Consider the following 15,262-nt stretch of genomic DNA (forward strand, 5'->3'; position numbering starts at 1 on the left):
CCTGTTATGGGTGAGGACAAGGTTTTGAAACGCGTGTATGTACACACGCCTCTGACTAAATTAGAACTGTTAGAAATGAAGAAATTAGTCCCGTGCCATGATAAAGACCCTGCAGGTTTTCATAGAGAGCTAAAAGATATGTTACTGATGGGAGACTACACGTATGATGATATCATGAAAATGTTGAAAGTATTACTGCCTACGGGTATATTCGAGAAACTGAAGGAAAAAGAATGGGAGGTGGGAGACACAAAGATTGCCTGGGCAGAAATAGAAGAAGAAGAGAAAAAACGGGTTCCAGGGTTAGGCCTTGGGGACAAAACTAAAGCATTACCAGGTTTGATAGTACAGGTCTTGCCCAGATTATTGACAACTAGAAAAGAAGATTGGGACGCAATCTCGTCCTGTAAACAGAAACAAGATGAAGATACTAGCGACTTTTATTCAAGATTCGAGAAATGTTTTATTATCAATAGTGGCCTCCAGCCAAGTAGCGAGTCGTACCCACATCTTTTTGTATCAAAGTTAGTCGAGAATTCCCTACCGTTAGTTAAAAATAGAGTGTATAAAGTCGAGAGTACATGGCAAGCAAATACGCCATCCCAGATGTTACAAATGTTACAATATCACCAGAATAGAATTAGGGAAGAACAAGATCAGGAACAGAAACGTATGAAAGACACGAAAATGAAAATGTTAGTAGCTCAGACGGTCCCATCCGACAGTCACAGAAAAGGTACGACCCAGACAAGTCACACTGCAGCTCCTGTTAAAGGGACATGCAATTATTGCAAGCAGCCAGGTCACTACGTACACGAATGCCCAGTTCTGAAACATAACATAGCGACAGGTAAAACTAAAAAAAGACCGCATCCGCCTAGACAAGACCATAACCAGCATCAGTCTACACAGAATACACAGCCTATGCATGCATCCGCACAGACAGCACAGACCGTAGCAGTACCACAGCCACAGCCCATTGCTGCAACTCAGCAAGTCTCACAACAGATGTACCAGTATGCCCAGTCTGCTTACCCCGAATATTCCCGATATACATGAAACAGCCTAGAGAGGGAAGGTGGCTTGCCTCTTATTGAGATTCCTGTAGATCAAGAAGGTCCTTATGTACACAGTCAAGTATTGGGGAAAGACAGAAAGTTTTTAATTGACACAGGGGCAAGTCGCACTACAATAAGTCATGACGAAGTTCCAGGGGCACCCCTCTCAGGCTCACAAAATGTTTCCCTTGGTTTTTCAGGTCAGCCTATTGTAAATGAAGTATCAGAACCAGTTCCCCTGGCTGTGGGTCCATTATCACGCGTTACAGACCTGTTACTAACAAAATCATGTCCGGAAAATCTGTTAGGAATTAAAACATTGAAGGCTCTAGGAGCTATAATCTGCTGCTCCCCGGAGGGAGTTAGACTCTTTCTGCGGGATTTCAAGGGTCATTACGTTCTTCGTGAGTTTGACGTCAGATTGAAAAATGTACCTGATTACTTGTGGGCAAAAGGCCCAACTGATGTAGGATGTATGCACATTACACCATACCGTGTTACACTCAAGGCAGGTGTTGTATTACCCAGAATCAGACAATACAAGTTACCACCCGATGCTGTAGAGGCTTTACTGAAAATCATTGAAGAGCTCATTGCCCAAGGAGTGGTCGTCGAAACCGACTCCAATATCTGTAATTCACCCATCATTCCGATTCTTAAACGTACTGATCCCAATGCACCGCCAGTATATCGGCTGGTGATTGATCTTCGAGAATTGAATAAATGCATTATCCCACAGTATCCTGTGGTCCCCGATATATCATCTCTATTGACTGCTATTGATTCAGAGGCAACGTTCTTTACTGTAATTGATCTCAAGAACGCCTTCTTCAGCGTGCCTATTGATCCAGAGAGCCAATATCTCTTCGGATTCTGTTTAAATGGACGCAGTTTCAAATTTTCGCGCGCACCTCAAGGATTCACAGAAAGCCCCAGCATCTATAGTCAAGCACTGAAGAGACAACTAGATTGTATTCAAATGCCAGTTAACACCGCTTTACTACAATACGTTGATGATCTGCTGATCACCGCACGAAGTGAGCCCGAATGTGAAAAAGCATCACTGACAGTTTTACATTTCCTGGCCGACAAGGGACACAAGGTGTCTCCTTCGAAGCTACAATTCTGTGTTCAGCAAGTTGTGTACTTGGGTCACTTGCTGTCCAAAGTGGGGAGACAGCTCACTCCCGATCGCATTCAGTTAATTGCAAATATGCCACAACCCCAGACACAAAAGGAAGTGCGGGCCTTCATAGGCCTCACCTCGTACTGCAGACAATGGATTCCCCAGTATGCATTTCTAGCTAAACCACTCATCCAGTTAACGACACAGGAGGCAGCGACTTCGACTGCCCTCCCTTGGACTCAGGAACATACACAAGCTTTTGAAGACTTAAAGAAAGCCTTATGCCAAGCACCAGTTTTAGCAACACCATGTTACAGCAAACCGTTTACACTTTTTGTTACAGAACGTGATGGTACAGCGTTGTCTGTCCTCACTCAAGATCAAGCAGGTTCACATAAGCCTTGTGCTTATTTTTCTAGTACATTGGATTCAGTAGCCCAAGCACTCCCTGCGTGCTTAAAGTCAGTAGCAGCAACAGCGTTAGCAATAAGACAAAGTGATTCAATTGTTTTAGGTCATCAGTTAACAGTTCAAGTACCACATTCTGTAGAGGTTTTGTTAAACAGAACCCAGACTCAACACTTAACTATAGCACGACTGACAGGTTATGAATTAACACTATTCCAGCCACACATAGAAATCAGACGTTGCAGCATCCTGAATCCAGCAACACTGTTACCTACAGTTATGACAGATCCAGCTCCACATGATTGTATAGAAATAATTAATGCAGTAACTAAGCCTAGACGAGACTTAACAGATGTCCCATTGACAAATCCAGACCTGACACTTTATGTGGACGGTTCATGCATGAGAACAAGTACAGGAGAATTAGTGGCCGCGTATGCCGTGACCACTGAAACTGAAATTAAAGAAACACATCGTATTGACACACTGTCTGCTCAAGCAGCAGAGCTCATCGCTCTGACCCGAGCTTGCATTCTAGCCAAGAACAGAAATGTTAACATATACACAGATTCCCGCTATGCCTTCGGAGTTGTACACGACTTCGGAGTCCTCTGGCAAGAACGAGGTTTTCTGACTTCCCATGGGGCCAAGATACAGCATGGCCCCCTCATTCAAGCACTGTTAGAAGCAATACATTTGCCCTCGGGCATATCAGTCATGAAGTGTAAGGCACATACTAAAGTCACAGATTCTGTTTCCCAGGGTAACGACCTGGCAGACCAGACAGCAAAACATACAGCACTGACTCACACCCAGACTACTGATGTGACAAAGACAATAGTACAGACACAGTGTATGGCAGTTAGAGATCCCGCCCTAGACGTAATTGATATCCAGACACATGCTACTCCAGAGGAGATAAAGAAATGGACTGAACTAGGAGGGATTCAGACAGATCAAGGTTGGATGACGAAGGGAAAATCTATATGGTTTCTCCCCGACTCAATGGTTCAGGTCATGATAAATACAGCACATAGCCCGGCCCATCTAGGAGAGAAGGCGATGTTAGACAGTTTACAGAATCTCTGGTACAACAAACACTTACGAGCAGCAGCAAAACAGAAAGTGCGTACTTGCATGATCTGTTGTCAGTTCAATCCAGGTAAAAGCGTCCCTGTTGAGCAAGGTGGATTTCATCCTCCCGATCACCCTTTTGAAGTCCTCCAGATGGATTATATCCAGATGAATAGCTGTAGAGGATTTAAGTATGTCCTTGTAATTGTTTGTGCTCTGTCCCGTTGGACCGAAGCATACCCAGTCCCAGACTACACTGCTCCGACCACTGCCAGACAGTTGGTTCGTGAATTCTTCCCACGGTACGGTTTGCCCCGTGTCGTGTATTCAGATAACGGACAGCCGTTCTCGTCCGAGTTGATGAGACAAGTTTCCCTCTTGCTAGGATATCAGTGGAGGTTCCACTGTGTCCGACATCCCGAAGCAGCTGGCCTTGTAGAAAGGCATAATCAGACACTAAAAATCCGTCTTGCCAAGATCTGTCAGGAAAAAGGGGTCGACTGGATAGTCGCCCTGCCCGTGGCACTATTCTACATGAGAATGGTCGCACACTCAAGATCAGGGCTATCCCCGTACGAAGTGGTCTTTGGCAGACCACCGAATATGTGGGGGACGCCCATTCCGAAAAAGATCACTGATGTTGATTGTAACATGTTGACAGATTACCTTGCCTCCTTGATGTCTGCACTCCAATCATGTCGTTCACAGGTTGCCGCAGCCTTCCCTGACAATACCGATGTAAAGGCGCATGAGGTCCGTCCAGGGGACCTGGTTCTCGTCCGGAATTTCGACCGGAAAGGTCCGCTGGAGCCCCGCTGGAAGTCTCCGAAGACCGTCCTCCTTACCACAAGGACCGCTGTGAAGATCGAGGGGAGAAAGGGGTGGGTCCACACGAGTCACATCAAACTATGCAATGAACTGAAAAACGGACTGAAACAGGACTCTGACTCGTCCACCCCCACCAAAGACTGTGTTGAAGCACAAGACGTTACCGTCCCTAAAAGAGAAAAGACTCCCCAAGAACTCTACCGAATGAAACTCCGATCTAGCAAGTCAGACAGTTTAATTGTTTAAGTCCTCCTCTAGGTGAATCGGTTAAATAGTTTCTGACATGTATCCCCTAGATCGAGATAGAGAGAGAGAGAGAGAGAAGAAAAGAAACGTACATACTGTAAATCACTGCGTAGTCACTGCATAGTGACGTTGTTAATAATGTTTTTTCTAAGTATTCTAATTATTATTGCCAGCATTCTGCTACCTATATATTGGCCTATTTTCAGGCGTGAACAATCTGCTTACAATGTCTCTGCTGAACACACTTTTAGTGAACTTCCTGCACATGAACTCTCTTACAGACTTGCGCTGCGCAACAATACATTCATTAGTATGTTACACCACTCCCATCAGACAAACAATGCTACCAACTGCTGGATATGTGGCCGACTCCCTCCCTACCAGAATTACAAGGGAGCTCTGCCCCTATTTCCGTACCCATTCACTCACAATGGCTCCTGTGGAGCATGGTTCAAAATAATTAATTCCTTAGATCCTGATATTGCTGTTTTCGATGGGGGCTGGGTTTGGGGAAACTTGAACTTAGTCCTGCTCCACGTCTGTTATCCTGATAAAGAAGGACTTCCCACTCGAATAGGAACTGATCTAGAAAACGAAGTATATGGATTAGGTAATTACACAATTAGCCTTATGATCCTTACTGTTGAATCTGAAGCTGCTCCAGTTTTGCCCCATATGTTAGTATTACCAGTCACAGGTGAATTATGTATTAGCAAGAAAGGTTCAGTACACGTAGGTCATAGTAAATGCACTACTGTGGTCGAGTTCAGTGACCATGGTAAATCGTCCTTTAAAGCTACCAGTCATTCTTACTTTGTTTGTGGTCATACCGCATACATTAGCCTACCTCCAGATTGGGATGGTACCTGTTACATTGCATTCCTTCTGCCACCTGTTTTTCTAGCTCCCCCTGATTACCATAGAAATACGAATCTAGCACCGAATAGACCCAAAAGAGATATTCCCCTTGTCGACTACACAGAAACGGCATGGGAACAGTACACTGATTTCAATAAAGGATTCTTTTTCTTCCTAGGACCTGTCCAAAACAGTAAATTAATACGTAGATTAACGAGAACACTTGAAGCAGTAGTACATGAAACTGCCTCTGCCTTAGGTAACTTAACAGAGGAGCAATCTGCTATGCGGGTTGTTGTCCTTCAAAATCGTCTTGTGATTGACATCATCTTGGCAGATAGAGGTGGAGCCTGTAAGGTCATCGGGTCAAGTTGCTGTGTTTTCATTCCACAAAACGCACCTTCCGTCTATCAAGCTATTACCCGTTTGCATAAAATTGCAAATCAGATACATCAGAATCCAGGCACCTGGACTTGGTCCGGTTGGTTCTGGACAACGTTAACCGCTTGGGGATGGAAGATCTTATCATTCCTAGGCATTGGCCTTGTTATAGTATTCAGTTGCTGCCTGTGCCTACAGTGTGGGCCAGCGATATGTGGACTGTGTGCCACATCCTGCATTGAGCATTCCAGTTGTCTCTCAAACAGTCAAAGAAAGAAAGATGAACATATAATGTTACAAGAACAGACTGATAGATTCATGAGGATTGATATATCATGAAGGGTCCGTAGGGAACAAGGAGGGAATGAGGTAATATAAATTTTATGGTCAAGTTATGTTCCCTAGCGCGTACCCCACCGACTCCATGTACGAGTTAAAGTACATGTAACTTCCCTCCTGTACCAGCTATGAAGACGCAAATACATTTGCGTCCAACGTTAACTTGTCCTCTTTCAGACCCACCATGAATGGGTTGGATGGTCCGTTCCTAAGTATGCTATGCCAACGTCTTTTTGAAGTGTGCTCCTACGTTTTTCAGCCTGGCTGAAAGTAGGCCCTGAATCTCTGCCACCGAGCCTCTTTTCTGGCTTCTGACTACGAGGGCCTCTGCCCAAGCAGCCCCCGTACCCGTGAACTCTGACTCACTTCTAGCGCGGCCCTCCGTGCTCAGCTCAGCCTGCTGCCTGCCAAGATTGACTATAACCTTCGAGTTATCTGTTTCCCTCCCCGAAAATACATTCCAGCCTGCTAGTCTCAGTAAACATCCTTCCTCAGCTGCAGGGCTAAAGGGCCGACCTGTCTCTATGCAAGTAATTCATAGCCTCCGTTGCCATGCTTTCATGGAAGGCCCCTCGCCCCACGCTTCTCATACAGACACTCAGGCGCTTATACACGCACTCACAGCAAGTATAGAATAGCTTCTGCTCTAGAGACCTTTCTGCCCAGATAGCCTAGTTCCTAAACATCAGATATCAGATATGATAGAAGCACGAGTTGATCTGACATGCCAGACTTCTGTCTCTTTCCGTCAGTGCAAATGTCAAGCCCCCTGCACCCCGTCAATCACACGTCATGCAGCTGCGCACGCATCCAAGCTTCCGATTTCTGCTGACATTGCAACATTCTGTTAGCACCACCCCTTGGTGCCACCCACTTGCGTCACCTATCAGTGACGTTTCTAGCACTCACCCCTAGTTCACGTCTAGTTTACGCCTAGTTTACCCCTCTTGGTGATGTACTAGTACCACGTGTATACTGTTATCTCGTCTTCTCTCAGCTGTTACGCCTCTTACATTGAACATTATGATGTAAATCAAGTATATAAGCTATGTATTGTCAATAAACGAGAGCGCGCTCATCTATCCCTTCTGACACCCTGTGTGGTGGTCAGAACATGATATCCTGATTCCTTTATGAGGAATAAAACCCTTAGAAACTCTTACACCACGGACTCTGTTTTCCTTCATTCTGATTGAGTTATTATTGATTAAGTACTTACCTGCATAGAAATTAAGAGAGTAAATTAATTATTTACGTCACGTCAAAGCCAGTACGAATCCTAAGTGACTCCAACGGACTCACAGGACGCTCCAGTTACTGCACCAACTGGGTTTTCAAAGTCAATGTGTTGAAATCGCATCTTCAACCTTCCAACACAAACAACTACTTAGGAGCCACTTTAGATACTTAAAAGGCTCTGGCCTTTCCCAGCTCAGCCAGAATTCGCAACATTCAGGCTTTAGTTCTCCAGTTTCAATCCAATCACTCGTTTCCAGCTCAAGTGTATTTGCAACCACTGCAAATGTTGGCATCTTGCATCCTGATCATCCCCATGCCAGGCTGCACATGCGTCCCCTCCAGGAATGCTTAGCGAGTCAGTGGAACCAATCACAGGGTCTGAAACCGAGCTAGTGTTGGTAAGCGGCCGTACTCATCGCTCTCTGCAGTGGTGGAACCCACAAAATGTATCAAAAGAAAGGCCTTTTAGACCCAGTTCCAAAGACAATGCTAACAGCGGACACGTCACTCACGGATGGGGGTGGGGGAGTCATCTTCAACATCACATAGTGCAAGGCCTGTGGAGCCAACAGCAAAAATCTCTCCACATCAACCATCTAGAGCTGCTAGCAGTCTTTCTAGCGTTCAAAGCGTTTCAGACTCACCTGGTGGGCAAAGCTGTTCTAGTTCGCACCAACAACATGACCGCTATGTATTACATACGAGAATAGGGGGGACACAATCTCTCCAACTGTCACACTTATGCCAAGACATCTGGAGGTGGGCCAGTCACCACAAACTCTATCTCCTGGTGGAACATCTCCCAGGAGTGAAGAATCAGACTGCAGACCTCCTCAGCAGACAGAGACAGCAAATACACGAATGGTAACTTCGCCCTCAAGTTCTCCTCCCATTCTTTCCAATGTGGGGTTCCCAGACATAGATCTGTTCACCACACACCAAAAACAAAATGTCCAAGCTTCACCTCCAGGTATCCACACCCTTTGTCCAAAGGCGATGCACTATGGATGAACTGGTCAGGGATATTTGCCTACGCTTTTCTGCCTCTCCCCCTCATTCCATTAGTGGTTCGGAAGGTACGGGCAAACATCTCTCACATCGATCCAAGTAGCTCCCCCATGGGCCGTCAACTGTGGTTCACGACCCGGTTGGAGCTGTCACTAGTTACGCATCAAAAGCTGCATCTCACATCCAGTCTCCGCACACAGAGCCGTGGAGAAATCAGACACCCAGATCCAAAACAACTGAACCTCGCGACCCGGCTCCTGAAGTCAGAGTTTGGTTATCAGAACCTTTCACCAGACTGTATGACCATCACGAGGGAGGCCAGAAGGGCCACTACATGAGCCTGCTACGCAGCTAAACGGAAACGTTTTGTTATCTACTGCAATAACAACAACATCAATCCTCTTGATGCTTTAATACAAAACATAATTTGTTACCTGTTGCACTTACAACAGTCAGGATTGGCTTACACTTCTATCTGACTACATCTCGCTGCAACGGCTGCGTAGCTGCAAAATAGGCAAAATGTATCGCTTTTCAGAATGCCTGTAAACAAAGCTGTCATGGAAGGACTTAAAAGAGTTATACCACTAAGACTCCCACCTGCCCCAGTGTGGAATCTTAACATTGTCCTCACAAGATTACTGGGCTCACCTTTTGAAAAATTGCACAGATGTGAGCCACAGTCTCTCTCTTGGAAAACTGCTTTCCTCATTGCAATCACTTCACTGAGGAGAGTGGGCGAACTAGAGGCACTAACCATAGAAGAACCTTTATTTCCAAATACACAGAGACAAAGTGGTTCTTCCTACTAATCCCACATTTCTACCTGAGGTAGTATCTGCCTTTCACATCAATCGGTCGATTGAATTACCTGTATTCTTTCCTCAACCTCATTCTGTGGCAGAACAAGCTCTACATACCTTAGATGTCAGCAGAGCCCTTTTAAATTACATTGAAAGAACAAAATCATTCTATAAGACAAAACAACTTTTTGTTGCTTTTGCACCACCACACAAGGGCAATCCTATCTCCAAATCATGTATTGCAAGGTGATTGTTAAATCCATTCAGACCTGTTATTCAAAAGCAAAGAGAACTTTCACAATTCCCCCTAGAGCGCATTCCACTCGCAAAATAGGGGCTACTATGGCTTTCTTAGGAAACATCCCCATAGTTGACATTTGCAAAGCTGTAACATGGCCTACACAGCACACATTCACCAAACACTATTGTGTAGATGTGTTAGTGACACAACAAGCTAATGTGGGCCAGGCAGTACTTAAAACACTATTTCAGACCACTCCAACAGCTACAGGTTAGCCACCGCTTTGGGAGAATACTGCTGTGTAATCTATGCAAAGCATGTGATCTACAGATCACAAGCCTCAAACTGTTAATGTTACTTATGCTTTCTGCGTGGGGCTTTGAAAAAGCAGGACATGGGCTCGCGTGCAGGTACAAGTAATGATGCAATGAGTAAATCAAGAGCAAGTGTCAAGGGAACACCTGTAACCCCTGTACAAACAGTGTGGGTACAGAGACCCACACAAGCAAAATCCAAACCAAGTCCCGGGGAACAGTAATTACAGTTTTGCTGTTAAATTGGTACAGATTTCAAAAGAAATCGACACCGGTGGTTCCATATATTTGAAGAATGTTTATGCAATTAAAGAATTTGTCAAAGCAAAAACCCCACCCGACACGTGTTTCGTCAACAGGTAGTTACATGTGACTCTACAGGGCTGAATCGGCGTAATGAGGACGTGGTCAAAGGACCGGTGATATTTCCGACCCGGTCGACGGGTATGACTGTGAGCGAAAATAGAGTAGTTCAAGAAGTTCGGGAATCACACGGGCGGGTGCGTCCATGTACGGCAGGACCTGTGTGTAGCAGGGTCCAGCCTCTCTGTGCCTCGTCGTGGGTAAGGCTCGACTGCTCATCCTTGCTATCCTGTAGGACTCACATGCGTGAAGGGAGGGAAGCAGCGGATGCAGCCACTAACCTCTGACTGCCCATAACTCCAAGAAAAACCACACAGTGATGATGAGTGTGGGGTGACTGCGGGGTGTGGTGGAGGTATGCAGACCTCAGGTGGAAAGGATTTGTTAATTGAGCTGGTGGGGGTAAAGCTTCCATAGTTTCTGTGCCACTTGAACACAAGGTTTTCAGACTTGAGCTAAGTTGTAAGAAAACTAGTGCATTCTGGGAGTTGCAGTCTTCTTTTGTCTAATGACCTACATAGAATAAAGGGCCAGATAATTCGAATTGTAAAGCTCAGCACTGTATAACTGGTGTCCTTGTGGGGGTTGGGAGGGCTGAGGGTGGTGCAGGCAAAGGAAGGCCTAATTCAGTTGGCGGGCGGGGGCTGTCATCTAAAGGCTGTGTGTGGGGGCCTGGAGGGTTCCTTCCCATGTTTTTAGAGGACTGAAGTGATATTGAGGCCTTTTATTTGTGAATCCAGGGGTTTAGGTGAAGAGGGCATGCGTTGGGGTTACAGATAGCGCAGGGAGTGGGTGGTGTTGTGGGGAAGGGGTAATTTACTCCATGATGTTATGGGGGTGAGGTGGTGAACCCCCTTACCCGTGTGGAAGCCAGAGGGCGGTTTTATGTGTAGCAGCTAGTGGGGTGTTCGAGGAGAAGTAGGGGTCCTAGGTGGGCCGAGGGGCTCCCTAGGTGTGGTCAAATTTTGCTACAGTAAGTGATGGACAGGGGCTTGTGGCGAGCATTCCGGTGACCAGCTTCCTGAGGCATCGTAGGGATCCCTCCATGATGTACTCCCACCTTCCTTTCAGCCATCAGTGCACTCATATCGGTGTCTCCTTTTGTTGGCAGGTTGCTAGGATACTGGGCGTTACCAAGGAGATGCAGATGCTCATGGGAGTGGACTCGGGCATGGAGCTGCTGACGCTGCCACATGGACGACAGCTCCGGCTTGACCTCCTTGAACGGTAGGTGTAAAGGCACCACGGGCAACCGTGAGGCTGACGCGGCTGTAGGGGAGTCGGACTAGCTGTGAGCAAAGTCAACACACCCAACCTTGAGGTTTTAACATGGCTGTAGGTGAGCAAAGTAGACATCTGCAAATGTGAGGCCGACATAAGTGTAGATGACCCGACATAGCTATGAGCAAAGCTGTCATGGGCAACAGTGAAACTGACATGGCTATAGGTAAGCTGACATAGTTATGAGCAAAGCCAATATAGGCAACCGTGATACTGACATGGTTGTAGGTAATGTTGTAGGCAGGGGAAACCCAATCAACCCTTGTAGGCTTGGGCACTATGTAGTTAAAGTCACAATATGCTACAAGGGACTTATTTAAAAGATGCTAAATCCGATTGTTGAGTTGTACAAATGTAACACACTCAATAGTATCCACAGGATAACAATCTTAATTGATAAAAGTAAATAAATTCATGGAAGGAAAAGAGAGAACACACAGAACAAAAATTATATTTTAACAAAACATTTTTTTACTGCAACAAAATTGGGGAGATATATACAGACAAATTAATTAGAGCAAGAAGTCATGAACAGAGATAGACAATATTTTCTCTGCAGTTCATATCTAAAAACATCAACTCCTAATGGATAAAGCAAACAACCTAAATTAGTTTATAAAAAATGGTTGTAAGTTAGTGTCAAAAAAGCATTTAAGGAGATGATGGAGTGTCGACGTTTCGGTCTAGAGGGCAGGCGTCAAGTAGACCATCATCAGGACGATATTTTTCAATGCTGAAAGAACTCCCTATATAAGACAATGAATTTGTATTATAAACAAAATATCTAAATCAATTAAAAAAATCATATATCAACATATAAGCTCTATGTGTCTAACAAATATTTAATATCAGATTAGATTCTTCTCAAGCAATTACCCCTTCCTGGTAATGCCTGGGAAGTGATTGTAAAATTAACATTAGTCAATATGACTCAATTATTTTTCAATAGGTATCAACACATTAATCTCATGATACATTTCGAAAAAATCTATTAAAAGAGAGATATTTGTAATAATGAACATATCTACAAAAGAACTTTGCATTGGAAAACATTAAATTATTTCGCATTTAGTACCTAAAAAAATCCAGTGCGTGAAACTTTTTGTTTAAAAAGAAAAGACATTTCTAATCGTGAGCACAAATACACAAAAACATTGCATTGCTTGACATTCAGAGAGATCATCAATTTTAAGAATCAAGATTGAAACAATAATCGCAATACATTTTCTTATAGTCATATTTGTTCAACAAACCCTCACTAAAGTAGTAATTATTATGGTCAATTTGTCACCTGAAATCTTCAACAGAATGCCGAGTTGAATCGTAGACGGCAGAAAGCGTGGGGCCCAATGTCAACCACAAGTTAAATCTAAAAAACGGGGGTGTAAAGCTCCTGTTATTTTCGGTTGGGCGAACAGATCTAAGAGTCAGTCTCCACCAAAATCAAAGAGACAGATGCCTACCTTGGATATATGAAGCTCAAGCCACATTTATTTATATAGTGCCACCTATACCAGTGTAGGGTGTCAAAGCACTTTACATTACACACACATTACACAGAGACAATCAATCATATGTGTGTAAATTAATGCATTGCAAATATTACATAAGCCAGAAGACTACAAGGCGAGTCCCATGTCATCCATACTGGTAGGCAGTATAGTTTAAGAGAGCCTAGTCTGGAGAAGCAGACTCAGAATTTAAAACATAACCCCATGGTTAGGGGTTACATTTAATAACCAGGGTTTTTTATACCGAGATGAACCCTTTTTGAAACATTAGAATAATGAAAGACGGAGGGAAACATCATAGGGCTCCAATCTATACCGTACAATTTGCAGGCAGCTCTTTGATGATAGTTATTAGTTCACTGTTCCAGGATAGGATTTTAACATCTACACTGCCAGCTGATCCGATCCACCAAGAAATGTGCCTTCAAAGATCGACTCAACAACAACGCCCACAACAGCAAGGAACTCTTCAGCATCGTCAAAGAGCTTACCAATCCCAACGCCAGCACCAACGACATCACCCCCTCTCAAGACCTCTGCGACTCTCTAGCCTTGTTCTTCCACAGCAGAATCGCTGACATACATAACAGCTTCGGCGACCAGTCCACCCCCCTTACCACCAAACTGAAGCCCCCCACCACCACCCTTCGCGCCTGGAACCCAATCAGCACCGAAGACACCATCCGCTTGATGAACTCCATTCACTCCGGATCACCTACCGGCCCATGCCCCCACCACATCTTCAACAAGGCCAACTCCATCATCGCACCCCATCTCCGGGATATCATCAACTGCTCCCTCAACACCGCTACTTTCCCGGAAAGCTGGAAACATGCAGAACTCAGTGCCCTCCTGAAGAAACCTACAGCAGACCCCACTGAACTTAAGACCTACCGCCCCATCTCGCTCCTCCTTTTCCCTGCCAAAGTCATAGAGAAGACCGTCAACAGTCAGCTCGCCGCCTTCCTCGAGTCTAACGGATCCCTCGACCCCTCACAGTCCGGCTTCCGAGCCAAACACAGCACCGAGACCGCCCTCATCACAGCCACAGACAACATCCGAACACTACTCGACAACGGGGAAACAGCGGCCCTCATCCTCCTGGACCTCTCCGCAGCGTTTGACACGGTATGTCACAGCACCCTTGTACAACGCCTCAGCAACGCGGGGATACAAGGAAAAGCATTGGACTGGATCATCTCGTTCCTCGCCGGAAGTACCCAGAGAGTCCGCCTACCCCCTTTCAGATCAGGGGCCACCGAAGTCATCTGCGGCATACCACAAGGATCATCGCTCAGCCCCACCCTCTCCAACGTCTACATGAGCCCCCTCACGTCCATCGCACGCCAGCACAACCTCAACATCATCTCCTACGCTGACGACACACAGCTGATCCTCTCCCTCACCAAAGACCCAAACACCGCCAAAACCAACCTACACGAAGGGATGAAAAACGTAGCCGAGTGGATGAAGAACAGCCGCTTAAAACTGAATTCAGACAAAACGGAAGTCCTCATCCTAGGATCATCCCCCTCTGCATGGGACGACTCATGGTGGCCACCGGCCCTGGGCAGCGCGCCCAAACCAACGAACCATGCTCGCAACCTGGGATTCATTCTAGACTCCTCCCTCTCGATGACCAGACAAGTCAACGCCATCTCATCATCATGCTTTAACATATTACGCATGCTCAAAAAGATCTTCCGATGGATCTCCACCGAAACAAGAAAGACGGTCACCCAAGCACTGGTCACAAGCCGACTGGACTACGGAAACACCCTCTACGCCGGAACCACAGCCAAATTACAGAAAAAGCTCCAACGCATTCAGAACGCCTCCGCCTGACTCATCCTAGACATACCCCGCCACAATCACATATCCGGTCACCTGAGAGACCTTCATTGGCTCCCCGTCAACAAGAGAATAACATTCTGCCTCCTCACCCACGCACACAAAGCCCTCTACGACCTAGGACCCAAATACCTCAACACGCGCCTGACCTTTTACACCCCCACCCGCCAACTACGATCATCCAATCAAGCCCTTGCCGCGATTCCACGCATCCGAAGAGCCACCATGGGAGGAAGATCTTTCTCCTACTTAGCGGCCAAAACCTGGAACTCCCTCCCCACCCACCTCCACCTTACACAGATCCACCTCTCCTTCAGAAAACAACTCAAAACC

The 15,262-nt window shown here is 45.7% G+C and overlaps 1 protein-coding gene across 2 annotated transcripts in view; it reads left to right on the forward strand.

Moving 5' to 3' along the window:
* SH2D3C (SH2 domain containing 3C) overlaps positions 1–15,262 on the forward strand; it is a 289,572-nt gene that overhangs the window by 234,449 nt on the left and 39,861 nt on the right. For both annotated transcript variants that reach the window (XM_086948617.1, XM_086948618.1), the window contains one exon: positions 11,398–11,513. In XM_086948617.1, coding sequence (XP_086804743.1) covers positions 11,398–11,513 — 116 coding nt within the window. The remainder of the gene's footprint in view (positions 1–11,397; positions 11,514–15,262) is intronic.

This window comes from Lissotriton vulgaris, unplaced genomic scaffold (assembly GCF_964263255.1).
Source record: "Lissotriton vulgaris unplaced genomic scaffold, aLisVul1.2 SCAFFOLD_2110, whole genome shotgun sequence".
In the NCBI taxonomy this organism is placed as follows: Eukaryota; Metazoa; Chordata; class Amphibia; order Caudata; family Salamandridae; genus Lissotriton; species Lissotriton vulgaris.